This window comes from Onychomys torridus, chromosome X (assembly GCF_903995425.1).
Source record: "Onychomys torridus chromosome X, mOncTor1.1, whole genome shotgun sequence".
Taxonomy (NCBI): Eukaryota; Metazoa; Chordata; class Mammalia; order Rodentia; family Cricetidae; genus Onychomys; species Onychomys torridus.
In genome coordinates, this window is record NC_050466.1 from 38,507,520 (window position 1) to 38,527,454 (window position 19,935).

The 19,935-nt window shown below is 37.8% G+C and overlaps 1 protein-coding gene across 7 annotated transcripts in view; it reads right to left on the bottom strand.

Moving 5' to 3' along the window:
• The window catches only part of Mcf2 (MCF.2 cell line derived transforming sequence), a 101,797-nt gene that overhangs the window by 49,322 nt on the left and 32,540 nt on the right, over nucleotides 1-19,935 (bottom strand). For 5 of the 7 annotated variants that reach the window (XM_036175181.1, XM_036175180.1, XM_036175174.1 and 2 more), the window contains 6 exons: nucleotides 10,009-10,128; nucleotides 9,067-9,183; nucleotides 7,532-7,681; nucleotides 4,322-4,455; nucleotides 3,491-3,605; nucleotides 299-418 (listed from right to left, as the gene is read on the bottom strand). In XM_036175181.1, the coding sequence (XP_036031074.1) occupies nucleotides 299-418; nucleotides 3,491-3,605; nucleotides 4,322-4,455; nucleotides 7,532-7,681; nucleotides 9,067-9,183; nucleotides 10,009-10,128 (756 nt within the window). The remainder of the gene's footprint in view (nucleotides 1-298; nucleotides 419-3,490; nucleotides 3,606-4,321; nucleotides 4,456-7,531; nucleotides 7,682-9,066; nucleotides 9,184-10,008; nucleotides 10,129-19,935) is intronic. The other 2 variants (XM_036175177.1, XM_036175175.1) reach the window with 1 other exon arrangement.

Here is a 19,935-nt window from a genome sequence, read left to right on the forward strand (position 1 = left end):
ATGCAGAATAGGCAGCCCTAAAACTCACTGTGTATCTGAGGCCCCATTACATATCATTCTTGGTAGAATTTTTCCTAACATCTCCAAGATGATTTAGTCTCATTATAGATCCTATAAAATACAAAATTTCATATAACTATATGGCACACCTGCAGTGTTGTCTTCAGGCCACACTTAAAATAGACGTAGGCTAGTATTATTATGTCAATTATATAGTTATGACAGGTTAAGTATAATAAGCACTTACACGAAGCCCCAGTAAAACACAAACAGAGCAAATAGGAAAACATAATCTTACCTGAGATTTTTCATCCAGGTTCTCTATTTTTTTAAGTCTTTGTTTTACTTGAGCTAAGTTTCCTGCTGCATCCTCCAGTTCTCTTTGTTGATTTAATAAAAGTTCAATTTCAGTCACAACCTAGACTCAAGAAATAAAGGTTTTAAAAGCATATGACATTATGCTTAGTCTTACTGCAACTTGATATGCTATGTTCTATTGATCCTCATAGGAGACCTGCCCTTTGCTAGATGGAGATGGAAGAGGAGGGGATTGGAGGTGGAAGGGGAAATGGGGAAGAAGGACTGGGAGGGGAGAATAGGGGTGGAGGCTGCAGCCAGGTTGTAAAATTAATAGATGCATAAAAAAGAGGAAAAGAAGAATTCACCTTTAGTAATAACCACATAAGAAATGCTATTAAAGAATGCCAATATGAGAAAATTACACATACACAAAATATGTTTAGCTATTTTACCCACAGAAATAAATATAACAAATATAATCTGTTAAATGCAGCCTCTTAGATATCCACGTACATTAATGATTTATATAAGATCACTGTGTACATGTGCAGTCACATATATACAGACATACTTGCATAAATGTGTGTACATGCTAATATACACACATGTATACACATGTATATGTTTTCCTCAGCTATGTGGTAATTGGCCCTGGAAACAAAGAGCTTCCAATGAGCACATCTACATCTTGCACCTACATCTTCATCTTCATCTTTAATATTATTTCCCAGAAAAAGAAACCAAGGTTCCTCAGGAAAATGGCTAAGAGGAAGTTATTTTTTAAAATCTTAACAAATATCACAATAGAGTAGCTAGTTTGAAACATCAAAGTAGTTAAGAATAGCAATCGGAATACAGAGGCTAGAGAGATGGCTCAGAGGTTAACAGTGACCTCATGGACATCTGCACTGATGGACACATACCCACACAGACACATATGCAAATACACCTAATTTTAAAATAATAAAATCTTTTTAGTCTGGTGTGGTAACTCACACCTTTAATCCTAGCACTCAGGAGACAGAGATAGGGAGATATCTATGAGTTCTAGTCCAGCCTGGACTACATAGTAAGTTCTAGGCCAGCCAAGGATACATACTGATACTTTGCCTCAGAAAAAAACAAAACTCAAACAAACAAAAGTAAATAAATCCCTTTTTTTTTTAAACCCTTTATGGGACTGAAGAGATGGCTCAACAGTAAGAATGCTTATTGCTCTCACAGAGGAACAGGGTTTGGTTCAGAGCATCCATATCAGGTCATCCATTACCACCTACAACTCCAGTTCCAGGGGATCTAATATCCTCTGGTCTCCACAGACACATGCACAAATGTGCTTTAGATAAGCTCATGCAAACACACACACAAATAAAAATAATCTTTTAAAACAAAATCCTTTTTAAAAAACAGTACAGCAATGAGGGCTAGGACAACAGCTCAGTCAGTAAAAGTGCTCATTACATAGGCATGAGGAGCTAAGTTCAATACTTAGAACTCATATTCTGAAAAGTCTGGCGTGGTGGCATGTGCCTATAATCCCAGGGCAGGAGCGCTAGAGACAGGAAGATACAGAAGGCTCTCTGACAAGCCAGCCAATGAGAAACTCTGTCTCAAAAACCAAGATGAATGTTTTTATGACCTCTGACCTCCTCAAAACCTTACATACATACATACATACATACATACATACATACATACACACACACACACATGAGAGGAGAGAGAGAGAGAGAGAGAGAGAGAGAGAGAGAGAGAGAGAGAGAGAGAGAGAAAGAGAGAAAGAGAGAGAGAGAGGACATATAACACAGAGAGTCATGAAAATTCTAGAAATGTGTGATCAAATTAATGAAGGAGTAGGGAAAACTTGCTTTATCACAGTCCCTATGGTAGATAAGTAAATAAATACTAAAAGATTATTACTGAAGGCTGCTGGAATAAAGATTGACGCAGGAAAGAATCAACAGATGCAGTATGGATAATGCTGTATGCTCTATGGACAATTCTGATGAGGAAACTAGATCCTTTCCATCTTCTTCCCATGTATTTACTACTAGTTACAAGAAGAGAAAGAGCTCTGAAACAGTGAAGAAACAGAGCAATACTCACACTGCTTAATCCAAATCCACATCAGCAAAGTGGTATAAATGGATATTTCTTACCTCCAGATGTGACACACTGAAAAGAGCACATCATTTGTGCAGTGTTCTAGTTGTCAATATGTAGACAATCTAATTATGAAAACATGATAAACAAACTCAAAATGAATAAATTCTACTTCTAAATTGGACTGTATCTTTCAAAATATTAGCAGTGTAAAATTTCTTAAAAATCGAAAAATGTTCTGTATTTGAGGAGATGACATAGACCTAACATCTTAATGTATTAGTAGACCCGATACTAGGCCTTATATTGAAATAAAAGAGAAAAGGTATAAAGGAAAGTACTGAGAGCACAGTATGGCAGCACACACCTGTGATCCTAGAGATCTCTAGAGACAGAGGCAAGAGGATCGCAAGGTCAAGGCCAACCTAGGCTACATGATGTAGTAAGATCTTATTTCCCAAGAGAAGCACAAAAATAAACAACAAAGAAGTCTGATGAGACAGCTTACCAGGTAAAGGCGCTTACTGTCACACTCAGTGCCTAGAATCAAAAGTAAAATGAGAGCACCAACTCTAGCAAGTGGTCCTCTAACTTCCATCCACACCCATTATTAGGTTAACTGGCAGAATTAGAATAATGATGACAGATAATAGAAAGGTCTTGTACTGTCATTGAATGTCATTCTGATAACTGAACTATGACTCTGTAAGACAGTGTTCTTACTGGAAGAAAAAAGAAAATATTTAGAAATTGGCCATCCCTGTGGCATGTGGTATCTAAAGATCAAAGGGTATTGTTTCCTTGGGAAACTATTTTATAGCCTGAAACCACTTTGTATTGAAAATGTTTGAAGGACAAACATAAAAGTAGAGAAATACTCTATCTCTGTCATACTCGATGACATGTCAGTGTTTTGTCACAGTGGAAGAAGTGACAGCTTGGTTGTTGGCAGAGCTTTTTTTGTTCCAAGGCAAGGAATGTATGTCCTTTATTCTCCCCAGGATGAAAACTGGCATCTTGAAAGACTGTCCTTCTAACGCTCAAGAATAAGGGCCTCCATCACAAGGAAAGAACTGTTTCAACTGACCTCTTGAAAGTCTTGCTCAAACTTCCACAGTTGCAGATATTGCTCCATTTTTAGCTGGTGTTTTTCCCAAAATCCATCAAAAGCAGTTTCCATATCATGCACTTGAGCCAGCAACCTTAACAAACAAAAGCCAAATAATTATTTTAAAATAACCATTTTGGAGGCAAGTATATAGTTAAACCTGGTCTGCTCATTAAGATTTTTTTTTTTTTTGCCAGAGCTGAGGATCAAACCCAGGGCCTTGTGCTCGCTAGGCAAGCACTCGACCACTGAGCTAAATCCCCAACCTTAAGATTTTAAACACTCCCAACCAACATGATGTACTGTTTGGCCATGGGCTCAAAGTGACAGGGCCAAGTGAGCATAGACTGAAATCTCTGAAACTGCAAGCCAAAATAAATATTCCCTCCATAAGAACAATAAAGAAAGGACAGAAGAATGAATGAATTATAGCAAAGGCCCAGCGTGGTGACACACACCTTTAATTTAATACTTAGGAGCCAAAAAAATGCAGATCTCCATAAGTTTAAGTCCAGCCCAGTTTACATGGAATTCCAGGCCAGTCAGAGCTACATAGTGAGATCCTTTCTCAAAGAAAATAAGGAATTATAGGCAAAAATAGTCTGTGACACTATGACACTTGGCTCAGGCAAAGAAAAATCAATGTCTGGGGAACTTATTCCTCAAGCAAACTAATGTCTGCAGACCAGCCCAGAGAAGAAGTTCCCAGACTTCCAGAAGTCCAGAAATACTTTCATACCTAACAGCAACAAACAATGTAAAATTTCTAGTTTGAAAATATAAGTAAATTTTAAAAGAAGGACTGCTTACTTATTAATAGTTTGCCAGTCACCACTTATATGCTGAGGACATTCAAGACTTGAACTGACAGTTTCTTCAGTGTTAGGCACTTGCAGGTTCATTAGCAGAACTTTTCCTTCTTTGGTTACAGCTGTTAAGTCATTCTATATAAAGGTACAACAGGATATGTCAGCCAGTTAGAAATTAAACATGAGTGACTTGAAGAGAAGGGAATATACAGGTGCAGAAGGTATATGGTTCAGGAGATAGAAGCAATTCTAACACAGCCTTTGTTTTCATAGTATTTTAGCATCACAGAATCTGCAAATATGAGGCTCTGTGGCCAGGGAGATGGTCCAATTGGTAAAAGTGCTTACCCTTGAAACATGAAGGCCTGAATTAAATATCCAAAACATACATTAAAATAAAAACAGGTAGCATAGTGTAAATTTATAATACCTGTGCAAGGGAGGTTAATCTAAGCAGATCCCTGGGGCTCACTGGTCAGCCAACAGAGCCTACTTGGTTCTAGGCCACTGAAAGACCCTGTCTCAAAAAACAAGGTAGGAAGCTGGAAAGATGGTTCAGTGGTTAAGAGCACTGACTACTTTTCCAGAGGACCTGGGTTCGGTTCCCATCGCCCACATGGTGGCTCACAACTGTCTATAACTCCAGTTCCAGGGGATCTGACACACTCTTCTAGTCTCCATGGGCATTGAATGGTTATGGTGCACAGACAACAGGCAAGCAAAACATCCATATACATTAAAAAATAAAATAACAAGCAAAAACAAGGTGGATGTCAATGAGGAAGAATAATTTCCTCTGGCATTCACACACATGCACTTGCATACCTATGGCCTAAACACTCACACAAATGTGAGGCTCAAAGAAGCTCCTGCCTTATAGATGGGGAGTGGAGTCCTCTCAGTTGGTGAAACAGACGTTAGAGACAGAAGTACCAATAATGTTGTTTCTAGCTTCCTGTTACAGACAGCAAGTTCTAACCAACCTTGTTCTATTCTGCTACGGTTTTTAAAGTTTTCAGATAAAACCATATTAACACAGTAACAACTACAATATCAGAAATCAAAATTACAAAGCAAATTTAATGCAGATTCAGAAAGAATCACGTACTTTTCTTACTAATCACTAATTATTACCATTCACTTCTTGCCTTAAGTCTTATTTTAGTTCACATCTGGATTTAGTTAACATCATGAAGCACATGCTTGGGAAGTTTATAAACATAGACTTTCTTCTGATATCTAAATGATCCAAGATTTCTTTCTAAGGTCAAAAGGACTTACAAAGTTATGAGTAGATATTTGGCATAAAGAATAGGTAGTGTGGCAAAATGGAAGAGTATGTAATTAGCATGTATAAGGCCCTAAGTTTAATTCCCAGCACCAAGAAAATTAAAAATTAAAAAAAATCAGACTAATAGTAATAAAGCATAAACTATGTGCTAAAAATCTATTGCATGTATACTACATACTTAACTCATTACATCATCCCTAGAGCTGCATACAAATTAGTCACGCAAGCCAAGCCATGAGTGATGTCACATGCTTATAATTAGTGAAAGCATAAGAATCTGGTTTGGGCTGGAGAGATGGCTCAGAGGTTAAAAGCACCAACTGCTCTTCCAGAGGTCCTGAGTTCAATTCCCAGCAACCACATGGTGGCTCACAACCATCTGTAATGAGATCTGGTGCCCTCTTCTGTATACATAATAAATAAATAAGTCTTTAAAAAAAAAGAATCGACTGATTTAGGGATGATTACAGCTGTGAGTTTAAAAATCAGTCGAGGCTACAAGAAACTCTGCCTCCAACAACCACAATAGTCATGCATCATCATTACCATCATCATCATCACAACCATCACCTTATTGCATACAGGGTTTTGCTTTTACATTACAGTGCAAACATTTGGTTTCTCACATCTTAATTGAAACATAGCACCCTATGTAGAAGTTAAAACTGCCAGGGCACCCAACATGGTTATTATGGGTGAGGGAGATAAATAATATTCAGATGCTTGTTTTTCCTTGTGCAAATTTTCTTACAGTTTGAAGAAAGTGCCTCTAAAGGTCAAATTGTCAGTGTAGCACGAATCTTAAAAGGTCTTATTAATAAAAACAAACCCAGACCCAGGTATTGGGGTGAATGCTGGAAGATCAGAGAAGCAGAACAAGCCACCGCTTCCTCACCTCACCAATCCCTCAGCTGATCCTGTTTCCTCAGACTGGAAGCCTCTGAGTCCTCATCCAGAATGAATCTCAGCTCAAAATCTAAGCTCAAAATCCTGAAAGTTTAACCAGCTCTAGTACCTGGTCCTCATGCCTTATATACCTTTCTGCTCTCTTCCATCACTTCCTGGGATTAAAGGTGTGAGTCACCATGCCTTGCTGTTTCCAGTGTGGATTTGAACTCACAGAGATCCAGATGGATCTGTGCCTCTGGAATGCTAGGATTAGAGGCGTGTGTGCCACCATTTTCTGGCCTCTATATCTAGTGGCTGTTCTGTTCTATGACCCCAGGTAAGTTTATTTGGGTGCACAATACTTTGGGGAACACATTATCATCACAGTCAGAACTGTTCCTCTGCTACTCCAGACAGAACTGAGCAGAACAAAATCAATTCCCCAGGGGATTGGAAAGATGTCTCAAGAGATGCACTTGCTTTTCTTGCAGAGGACCCAGATTCAGTTCCCAGCACCCACATGCCAGCTGACAATCACTTATAACTCCAGTTCCAGGGGAACTGATGCCCTCTTATGGTCTCTGCAGGCACCAGTCACACTTGCGGGGTACAGACATACATAGAAGCAAAACACCCAAACATATAAAGTAAAAATAAGAGAAAAATGTTTTCAATGTATCTTGCATCTCCCTTATGTAAAAATCAGTGAAATGAACATGTCAAACACTTTCCTGGAACAATAAATGCCACGTGGCAGGGTGTGATGGTGCACACCTGTAACCCCAGAACTCAGGAGGTTGAGAGAAAATGATTCCAAGTTTGAGATCATCCTGGGCTACATAGTGATTTCCTAATCACTCTGGGCTATATGGTGAGAACCTAGTTCACAAGCCACTGAGAGCTTAGGATTGCAGTTTAGTGACAGAGTTTGCCTAACATTCGGAAGGATTCCATTCTTAATATGACACAAAAGACTACAAGCAGCAGGATGATCAGGTGAAATCTGGGTGCTCCTCTTCTAATCAGACATACCTTCAACACATGATATCTTTCAGCACGAACTGCCAGAATCTCTTCTATTGAAGGAATATCATCTGGTAGCTCTGTTTCAGCCAGTTCTGTTCCAAAGGATTGCAACATCTGAGCCATTTCTTTCACTGTAACAGCAAACTTTTCTATAGCCTGTAAAAAGCCAGAGGATCTTTGATGGAAACTCTGACAACATATCAAAATTTGGATCAGTGATTTGTATTGCTCTGTATATGGGTATAAACAAACATGTACACTATGAATTCTACTAAGAAAAATTGGCACTACCCCTGACAATTAAAGCTAACTCTGCATCTAAACCTCCAAGAGACTATTAAAAAGCAATGTTAAAATCCTTGAATGTGTATTGCTACATTCCTTGGACATTCGTAGAAACTCTTTCTAAAAGATGCCATGTGCTGAGGACTTCGCTGTATGGCCTTGGACATCAGTGTCTTCTTCCTTTATCAAACACAGCACTTAACAAAACTGCTTTATTTTAATAAGTTCATTTCTAAAGAGACATGAGAGCAACAATGTAAATGGATATTTACTAGTGTTTGTGATCAGCACTCCACAAAGCATGATGATCTAAGGAACTGGAGAGCAAGTTGTTACAACAATTCACTGCAGATACTGCCAAAGATCTGAAATTGTTATCCCAAAGGTGCTGTTGCCCTAAAACAGCAAGGAAGACTGCCCTATTTTGTTTCCAAAATCAGCCCCTCACAGGAAGACAAGGGAAATGCAGACACAACATAAACCATCTGTTAGGCAGGCATCTCAAGATATTTGCTCTTTCATTTAGGGCAAGGCACTGCTCACTCTAACAGTTAACCTTCATGTGAACACCTGAATTGCTGAATGAACCTGTCAAACACACAGTTTGAATGAGGACTAGGAAATGTGATCCTGGTTTAGTGGTCATCATTATTTTCTTCAGAAGAGTTCTCAGATCATGAAATTGGAAGTCAAGACACTTAACCCACAGGCTTTATTCTACCTGAGAGGCCACAGCCCTTACCTCTTTTAAAGGCTCCAAAATAGGACTCCGACAAATCTAATAACCTTGGGAGTGCCACTAGGCTGAAATGAAAATACTTGCATTTTCTGAGGATCTTCATGTACCAAGCAGTGAGTCAAACATTTTGTACTCATTATCTCATGTAATCTTCCCAAGATCCCTATGAGGTAATATACTATCAATCTCATTGTATAGATAAAGACTTGGAGAGCTGGTATATATTGTCCAAGATCGAAGTGCTAGGATTTGAACCCAAACCCTTTGTCTCTTTCTTACTACCTGATCACAGGAAGGGATGGGCAGAAAATTCTCTCCTTTTTCCCTAGGTCTTTCCTTCAATTGCCATCCTTAGTGACTCTTCATCATTTCTAGATATCTCTTATAGAAGAAAACCCAAATGTTGAGTGATGTATGTATTTGAAAAGTAGGAGACCCAATACTGCTTTTCCCAAGTAGGAAAAATGTCTAGATAGAATGAAGGATAGGCTCTACAATAAGGGCAGAAGCAACATACATTTCTGAAGATGATCCATTCACTGTGGCAGTACTGCAAGGTGCCGCCTAACTCAGGGGATAATTGCTTGTCATCAATGTATGTCAGCAAATCACTAACTGAGCTCAGCATAACAACCTATGTAAATAAGCAAGAAAGACACTGTTAACTGCCCTTCATGACAGCCCTCCATCAAACTGCAAATGAATTTCAGTAAAACTTAGCAGAGCATCATCCTGTATAAATGCTTCAAACAGTTCTTTCCTGTGCATGCCCCCCACACCTGGATGCATTAACCATCTTCAGATAACAACAGTTTTTATTTATAAAACATTTCTGTCAACCAAATTAGTTTCTACAGAAACCCAAACACCTTAATCTAATTCTTCTGTCTAAAAGGTTTCATTATTAATAAGCAATCTTGTACACATACACATACACATACATGCACATGTGCACGTATACACACACACACACACACACACACACACACACACACACACACAGAAATTCTGTGCTCAGAACAAAGCAAAAGAATTTTCTGTAGTAAGTTATGATTCAGATATCAAATTTTATGAGCACTGTATTTCAAACAATAAAAACTTACAAAGATATATTTTCAAAATAAAGACCATGGTACTCTAAGCTAGCTTAAGGTCATGGTATTTTGGATACATAAACCATAAAATGTTAACTGAAAATAAAAATTCTTAAGCATATACACACAAAGATATATGCACACATCTATAACATATAACATATATTTTTCAAAAGGTATTGCCTTGTTAAAAGTTGCCTGGACTAGTCCTTTTTAACAATAGAAGCAGATGGCTGTAGGACATTTCAGAATTAAATTTTTGAGAGATAAATATTAAGTGTTACATGGACACATGTAAAACAAACAGTATAGGATACAGAATACATAAGCATTCTAAGGACCAAAGATTCAAGCAATAATCTTACTGGTAACTTCAGCATAAAATCCTCCTGGCTAAATCGAAATCCAATGTCTGTGAAAGTCCGTTGAAGAAAACTGGTAGGACGTAAGACCAAGACTAAGTGTAAGTTCCCAGGGAAAGAGGCCTGTGGCAAGAAAGAACAAAAGAGTCAGCGGGTACACTGTTGACAAGACAGACTCCCAATTGACCACAAATCAGAAGCCATGTCATTGGTGGAAGCAAACTTTGAAGTCACAGAAGTCAGTAAAAGGCCAACATGCTTAAATGAATGATGATAATATCTAAAAAACATGGAAATGGAAATAAAAATAACATAGGGTTGTTGGGCCAGATCCTGTCAATGTTCCAGTATAAAATTTTCTCACAGGATACAAGCAGATCCTAAGCTGCAAAGAACTTGGCTCTGAAGCTGTATCTTGAAGTTAGTTTTGTTTTTAATGTTTTCTTTCTTTATAATTGATATATAAACAGTTGTTCTTATTCATATCCTACGCTACTATAATTTGATACATACACATAATGTGTGATGATCACATCATTAATTAGCATTTCTGTATTAGGAATTTTCAAACTCTTCTAGTTATTCTGTAATTACAAAATGTAATTAACCCTGCCCTACAGGACAACAGACCTACTTCCTCCTCTTTAACTGTGCACTGCTTCCTATTATCCAAGCTTAGTGTATGTCTCTTCCCCCTCTCCTTTCTCCTTCCTATACTAAGAGACTCCTAGTCTATGTTCCACTTCAAGGTGATCAACTTTTGTAGCTTCTACTAATGAGGGAAAATATGAAATTGGCTGTCTTTCTGTGCCTGGCTCGTTTTATTCAATAAAATTTCCATCTCCAGTTCCATCCATGTTACCAAAAACAACGGATGGTATGTCACAGTTTTACAGCATGTATGCAACGTTTTATCTTTTCATCCATGGATGGATATCTTGCATGGTGCCACACATTGCCTATTGATAGTGCTGCAAGCAACATTATATGCAGGTATCCCTTTACAATATTCATTTCAGTTTCTTTGGACTTATCTATAAGTGGGGTTGTTGGATTATATGTAAATTGTATTCTCAATTTTTTTTTAAGAATAACTGCACTGATTCAATTCCTACCATGTACAAGGGGTATCTCCTGTCTTTGTCTTTGTCAGCATGCTATTTTTGGTCTTTTGCATATTAGCCATTCTAGACCTTTTTTTTGGTTTTTTCGAGACAGGGTTTCTCTGTGTAGCTTTGTACCTTTCCTGGCAATCAATCTGTAGCACAGGCTGGCTTTGAACTCACAGAGATCCACCTGTCTCTGCCTCCTGAGTGCTGGGACTAAAGGCAAGCGCCGCAGCTGCTGCTGACGAAGCCACCCACCCCTATCCCCCCCACCCCACAGCCATTCTAGTCTTATTGTGATTTTGCTTTGCATGTCCCTGATTAGCGATGTTGATCATGTATATACACCTGTTTGATATTTGTATAACTTCTTTTAAGAAATGCTATTCATATCATTTGCCTGTTTTTAATTAAACTGGGCTTTTGGGGAGCGTTTTGTTTTATTTGATTTTATTTTGTTATTGAGGTTGGGTTTTTAATAGTGGACAAACAGGTTAAAATATTATTTCTGTTCTGTAGGCTATCCCTTCATTGTGTTCATTGTATCCTTTTTTATACAGAAGTTCTTTTCATTAATTTAATCCTGTTTGCCTTTTTATGCTTTGGGGCCAGTATTATATACCAATTCAAGAATGCTTCCTATATTTTTGGCTAGTGTTAATAGTTTCATAGTTTTGAGTTTTTGTATTTAGGTCCTTGATCCAATTTGGGTTTATTTTTTATGGCAAAAGATAGGAAACTAGTTTCTTTCATATATGTACGTCTCTGCTACCATTTATTATATATGCTCTTGGTTCTTTTTGTTGGAAATCAGTTGACAATAAATTTCTGGGTTCTGTTCCATTCCTTTGGTTTAAATACCCACTTTTATGCCATGAATTTGCTAAATTTGAAGTCAAATTGTATTTACTTCCTGTAAAAAGGAAAGCAGATAATGGAGCAGCCAAACGGCTCAACGGGTAAGGCACTTGCTATGCAATCCTGGAGACCTGAGTTCCATGCCCAGAGCCCACATGAAGTTTGAAGGAGAGAATTGACTCCACAGAGTTGTCAGTGCCCCACACAATACACATATTATGCACATACATACCATGATAATGATAAACTTTAAAAGAAATTTTAAAAACAGAATTAGGGGGCAAGTCCTTGGAATACCCAAAGAGCCAAAGGGAGCTGAAATACTGTCTGTCTATACTAAACAAATGATGGAAATTCTATCATAGAATCATATTTTTGTTTTCATCCAAGAAAGTCTTCTTTTCATCGCTATGTGCTCACTCCATGCATTTAAATGAATGATGACCAAGCACTTTTGGGCACTAAGGATACACAAATTAATTAAATACTGTCCCTTCCCAAGAAAATGACAGTATAATAACTGACTTTATTAGTAATCAGTACAGCAAGGTAAAATAAAACAAAAGAATTAGAATAATGTACACAGGAAGAAATATCACAAAAGCTGTGAAACCTGAGAGGGCCAAAATGGCCTTGAAGAAAAAAGAGGAATTAATTGAATCAAAATGCCATCTGAATTTTTCCGTATTTTGTGATATTTTATTTGTGCTCAGCTTCTGGAAAAAAAGGCTGGCACACAGACAGTTGTTCTAGCTTTTATTCCTATAGCTGTGATAAAATATTCTGACTATGAGTGATTTAGGGTTTAGAGTTTAGTTTATACTGCCAGGTTATAGTCCATCACGTGGTGAACTCAAAGCAGAAAGAACATGGTAGGGAACTGGTCACATGCACAGTCAACAGCAGAGAGAAAATGAATGAACCATGATGACCTGTTTACTCAGCTCACCTTCTCCTCTCTTACACAGTTCAAGATCAGCTGCCAAGGGGATAGTGGTATCTAAAGTGAGCATGGTCTTCCCCCATTAACAATCAAAACAATCTTCCATAAGTTAACTTGATCTTTATAATTCCTCATTAAGACCCTATTCCCAGAAGATTATAGATTGTGTCAAGTTGACAGTTTAGGCCAACCATCACAGCAGTGAAAAATAATTGCTACATAAAGAAATTCCAAAGTAAAAGAACAGGGATTACTATGCAAGATTGGCTATGGAAAGGAACAACATGGCCCAATATTAATATATCACCACATATTAAATGCCTACTCTATGCCAAATATTTAGCCAATGGTTATAGTTCTACTTCACCATAATTCAGTGAACGAGTTAAGTTGCCCTTTCTACAAATAAAGTGACGCTCAGAATGTTTAAGCATAACTCATGAAGCCTTGATTAATGGTAAGTCTGTGGCCTTAGTCATTGAACTATCCCACCTCTTGAAGATGCCCCATCAAGAAAGGTAGAGAAAAAGGACTCTGAAGGGAGAAGATGTTGGAAGGGCAGGCAAAAACCACAACAGGAGTTAGTCTGGTGTTTTCCCCCTTAGAAGTAAAGGAAGACTCTAGGACCTTTTGAGTATTAGAGCACCATGGTCAGATACGTATTTTATTTTATTTTAAATTTTTCTGTGGTGTGAGGAATTAAACCCAGAGCTCTATGAAAGTGCCATACCATGGAACTACATTCCTAGCCATGTCCTCTTAGAAAGATCTCATGAGCTTTTAGAAAGAACTGAATTCGTATACAATAAAACCAGACTTGAGAAGACCTTGAAGAATGGTACAGTAATCCAAGTCAGATCCTCAACCAGAGCAAAAGTAGCAGGAGTCATGGCAAAATCCAGGAAATGGCTTCATAAAATCATAATGATTAAGTGTACTTGACAAGAAAGAGGGACTCAGTGAAATACATTCCAAGATTTGAGATTTGAGTAACCCAGATGGGAACAAAAAAAGGAGCATGTTTTATGAAGGAAGGCAAGATTCTGGTTCCTTTCTATAGATATGTGTGTTGGAAGAGCCAATGAGGCATTCTCCCAAGATCTATAAGATAGCTCTCTCTAGGGAAGGAAGGAAGAAAGGTCTCATCTGGGAGTGCAGTCATCAACCTCAAGAGGGACTATTAAAGCATAACAAAGCAAACTATATAAAAAAAAAAGGTTTCAAGTATACTCATTTTAAGCATAATACAATACTAGCGATTGAATGCTATAAAACAAAATTAACAATGAGTTTATGTGAACTCCCTGCACCCATGTTCAATTTAGTTTTGCAGTTAAACTACTCTAAAAAAGTAAAGCCTAAAGAAAAGGAAATAACATTATTGAGATATAAAACCTAGATCTCAGGGCTGATTAAATAAGGCAGCAGTAAAGAGCACTGGTTGCTCTTCCAAAGGACCCAACTCTGGTTCCCACTGCCCAAGTCAGGCAGCTCACAACCATCTGTAAGTCCAGTCCGAAGGGATATGTCACCTTCTCCTGGCCTCTTTAAGTACCACATGTACTACATGCATGTGGTGCACAGAAGTACATTCTGTCAAACCCTCATAAATACAAAAACAAAATCTTCAAAAAAAATTTAAGGCCAGCTTAGTCTATATAGGAAGTTCCAGGTCACCCAGTGTTACATAGTGAGACCCTGTCTAAAAAGAGAGAGAGAAAGAAAGAGAGACAGAGAGACAGAGACAGAAAGACAGAGAGAGACACAGAGACACAGAGTCAGAGAGGGAGGAGGGGAGGGAAGGAAAGAGGAGGGGAAGGGAGGGGGAGAAGAAAAAGAAAACATGGCTCAGTGATTATACTGGCTGCTCTCTCAAAGGACCCAAGTTCACTTCTCACCATCTCTACACCAAATATCTTACAAGTGTCTATAACTCAAGTTCCAGGAAACCCAAAGCCCTCTTCTGGCCTCTGAGTACACTTGTACATGCAGATGCAGGTGCATGTATACACATACACACACACACACACACACACAAAAAAAAAAAAAAAAATTAAAATACATAAAATATTTGAATGGAATAAAATAAAAATACGTATATGATATAGAAGTTTGATTTCTTGTTTCTCTTGAGAAATCAAAGACTAGACAGTGCTTGGTTCCATTTCCCAACACGACAACCCTTGACAGGGACTGACTGGTTAGTACCTCATTTTTGGATGCTCTCTTGTTCACCACAGTGCTCACCACTTTGACTTCCTGTTGCTGCTCAACATAAAGGAAGTGTACTAGTGGACATTTGTTACCATTTAGGCTATATGTTAACTAAACCCTGATTACTTCACATTTACACTGTCTTCCTCACATCTGCTGTAGGCATTTAGATTTGTCACCTTTGCTTCCCGTTTCAGGCTTATGGACTGAACTGTAAACTGATTCTCCTACCACCCCCATTATGTTTCTCCAAATTTGTCTCGTTGATAGAGTCTGGTTTTGCAGTTGGGTAAACTATTGTTTTAAGTCTATTTGACACTTGATAAAGTCTCAGAGTACAGGTTTCTTATTGTTGCTGGAAGTGATTGCTAAAGCTTAGTGATTAAAACAACACAAATTACTAGTGTGCTTCTGGAGGTCTGAAGTCTAAGATTAGTATCACTGGACTAAATCAAGGGATGGATGCATTCCTTCTCAATGCTTTAGATAAGAATCTATTGCCTTGACATTTTCTGCTTCTAGGGACTGTCCGTCACTTCTTTGGTTTATGACCTCCGCTTCTATCATTATATCTTCTCTGATGCTTTCTCCACTTCCTTTCCTTTTTTATGATACTCAGGATGGAACCCAAGGCCTCACACATGCAAGATAAGATCTCTACTACTAAGCTAAATCTCAATTCCTCTCTCTTTTGATAATGAATATCCTTGTGATTATATAAGTCCTACCTTGGAAATTTGGGATAACCTCCCAATCTCAAGATTTTTTTTTATTATTATCAATGACAGGGTCTCACATATACCAAGTTGGCTTTGAATTTTCTGTATCAAACTTCTGATCCTCCTGCCTCTAACTCCCTAATATAGGCATGTGCTACCACATCTAGTTCATGCTGTACTTCTGGGTGTAACCAGGATGTTGTGCATGCTAGATAGGCAGTCTACCAATTGAGCTACAATCCTAGCTACTTCAAGATTCTTCATCACACTAGTAGTTCCTTTTAACATAGGCTATTCATAGGTTTGAGGGTTCGGGCCATAGCCATACAAAAATTGATTATTCTGCTCACTGTACTCAGTTTCTCCAGTTGCTAAATGAAGATGGAAATAGAACCTCTTCACATTAAGAAATTAGCAAAGTGTTTTAATAATGTTCACTGTGACTGTGAATCTCAGTATAAGCATTTAGTAAATACTAATACTTCTACCCTTACACCATTGAGGCTTAGAAGTCCTGAAAACAATCTTTTAACATAAATCTGCTTTATACGTAATTTTTGTTTGGTTGCTTGTATATTAAAGAGTATATGTGCTGGGAATTTATGGTGCTTTCCTAGCATGAGGTCTTGGGTTCATTCCCTAGCACCACAAAACAACAAAAACATAATCTGAAAAAAAGAAGGGCTGTGAAAAGTATTCTCATGTAAGGGTGTAGATTCACTTTTTACAGGGCAATTGGCCTGTTCAGAGCTGATTAAGACAGCAGGTATAGGATTGAAAACTCACTGTATTCGATTTGCATGTAAACATGGAAGATATAACTAATATGCATGATCTGAACTGTATGCTTCAATTTCATAAAACAAATAACTCATAAATCACATGAACTGTTTAATGCAACTCACTTGTTGAGTAGCTGTCTAGCTATTACCCTCAAATGCCTACTAAATTTGAGATTAGCTATTGAGTTAGCATAATATCTACAAAGATAATTTCAGAATTATTCTATAGTGAAAAACACTGCAAGTGTAACTCTACAGGAAATAAAGGAGCTACTCATGTTTTGATGGTACAATTTCCTTTAAAATGATGTCTTTGAGGTTTCTCTCTCTCAGTACTATATTGAAAAAATCCTAAGCAGAACTTCACGTTTCTAGTTCTCAGGAATTATTGGATACTAGAAATGCATTTGGAACCAGTGTTTAGAGCAGTAGCAGAGATAATGGTTTCTCAAATGAAAGGAGGGTTAACCGAAAAATGGCCCTGTAGGGGAATTAAGAGTTGGACAGCCATCCAATTTAGGTCTATTTATTTTATATTTTATTTGTGTGTGTGTGTGTGTGTGTGTGTGTGTGTGTGTGTGTGTGTGTGTGTTGATATATGTGCAGGAGCCCAAAGAGACCAAAAGAGGATATCAGATACCCTGGAACTGGAGTTATAGTGGGCTATAAGCCACCTGACATGGTTGCTGGGAACTGAACTCAGATCCTTTAGAAGAACAGCAAGTGCTTTTAACTACTGAGCCGTCTCTCTAGCCCCTAATTTATGGCTATTTATAATCATGGTTTAATACATTGATTTAATAATACATTCTTTGTTTACCTACCCATGAGTGTCACATTCAGTTCTCTTTCTGTGGTGTAGTATTCATTGTCACTTAAATGTTTGTGGATTTTCATAAGTATCTCAGATAGAATGTTAAGGCTCCCCAGTTGTGCTGGGAATGGTGGCTCATGCCTGTAATGCTAGCACTCAGGAGCATCCTGGGCTAACATTCTAGGCTAGCTTGAGCTGCTTACTAAGATGCTATGTCAAAAACAACTGGTTGTATCATTGGTCCAGGAGTCTAGGTTTTGTCGTGGCTTCTGTTGGTTGGTTGGTTGGTTGGTTGGTTGGTTGGTTGGTTGGTTGGTTTCTTTTTAGACAAGGTGTTACTATGTCACTGCTAGCTAACTTAGCTAGAACTTGCTATGTAGACCAAGCTGGCCTCAAATTCAGAGAGCTGGCTATATCTGCCTCCTGAGTGCTGGAATTAAAGGTGTGCACCACCTTGCTTGGCAAAAAAACATTTTTTTTTTTTTGGTTTTTCAAGACAGGGTTTCTCTGTGTAGTTTTGGTGCCTGTCCTGGATCTTGCTCTGTAGACCAGGCTGGCCTTGAACTCACAGAGATTGGCCTGGCTGTGCCTCCTGAGTGCCAGAATTAAAGGCATGCACCATCGCCACCCGGCTCAAGACCCATATTTTCAAAGAGGGGAAAACAAATGATAATTTTGTGAAAACACTGTAGAGTGTAAACAAAACACATCTGTGGACTACAATCACTGAATGAAAACATTCATATATCTGAACATGGGCCAATATGAATAATATATTTTCACTCTTTCTTTACTTGATATGAGAATCTAGATGGAATAGAGAAATCTGGAGAAAATTTAAACTAACAGGCCATGCAGATTAAGATTAATTTGTCCATGTTTATATATATATATATATATATATATATATATATATATATGACACAAAGGTAGACAAAGTATTTTATTCTCTGTATACAGAAATGCTTATTACCAAGAATTTCAAGATAATACATTTTAAACAAGCAATTTAATGAAAAAAATCAAACAGCATATCATAACAGACATGCAGAGCACAGCAATCACAAACCATGACTACTGAGCTGTGATGTTTCAGTTTATTAATACAGCATTTCTAAATGCTTTAAGAATATCTAATCTGTATGCTTATATAAACATTAAAAAGCACAATTTCTATTTTCTCCAAAATTAAACTCTACATTCTAAATCCATACATCATTTTTAAAAACAACTTATCAAAACAGCAAAGAATAGTAGTCATAGATCAGTCTTATTTTATTTGTTTCCTCTTTTAAAAAATAAAAACAAAAGAAAGAAAGACTGCTTGAGAAAAATCATTATGACTTGAGTTTCTTGCAGACATTTTTATCATTTGAAGTTCCAACACGCAGCTATTTAAAGGCACATATCTGTAACAGGAACATGCTGCCCACTGTTACAGGGCTTGGACTCATGTGCCCTATCACTCACTGCTCACAGCCCCAACTCAGCCATTAGCAGCAACTCTTCCTGGTTCATAAAAAAAAGACCCAAAACACATTCTCTATTATCTTTCCCTCCTAGAGAACAGATTTTTTCTTGCCCTTGACTCATCATACCAACCCCAGGACTACCCAGGTACACGTCTTCACTAAGGCACAAAATTGATATGCCATTTAACCATTAAAGCCCTGAAAGTAATTATTTGATATCCTTTTATGTGATACTTTCACTCATCCTATGGAGTTGCTAACTATCTCTTCTTCTTTAAAAAAATCACATGAGCATTTTGCCTGCATGTATGTCTGTGTACCATGTACATGCCTGTTGTCCGCAAAGGCTAGAAGAGGGCATAGGATTCCTCATGACTGGAATTACAAATGGTTGTGAGGTGCCCTGTATGTAGGTGCTGGAAACCAAACCCAGGTGTACTGTGGAAACGCAGCTAGTGCTCGTAACCATTGAGCCACCTCTCTAGCCTCTCTAGTTATATCTTAAGAAATGTTCAAAGTGTGTTACACAACATAGTGTTGCTTAATTACTATAAAAAAAAAACCGTTTCTATTCCTATAGCATTTCTTTTATAACCTTTTGGGCAAAGAATGACAAAAATATTAAGGACCCTTGACTGAAAGTCATTACCTACATCGCAAACTTGTCACACACACTATTCAATTTAGCCTTCCTACTATCGTATCACAGTAGGTATTATCCTTTCTTACAGATGTGAGAAGTGAAGCACAGTGGTGAGACAGTGGATCTAAGGCCTTACTCGATTATAAAGAGCTTTTTATAGATACCTAACCTTTCATATAAATACAGATTTACTCCTTGCAATTTAGAAATGAATTCATTTGACTCTTCTAAATGGGACCAGTAACAATTTTTGAAGTTATGGAAAACAAGCTAGCATCATGTAGCCCACAGAAAGGAAACTTATAATCTAATATCATGACAGTATATGATGTCATGGGAAAACCCCATGACCTGAAGCTATAGAGAGGACTTTTCTATG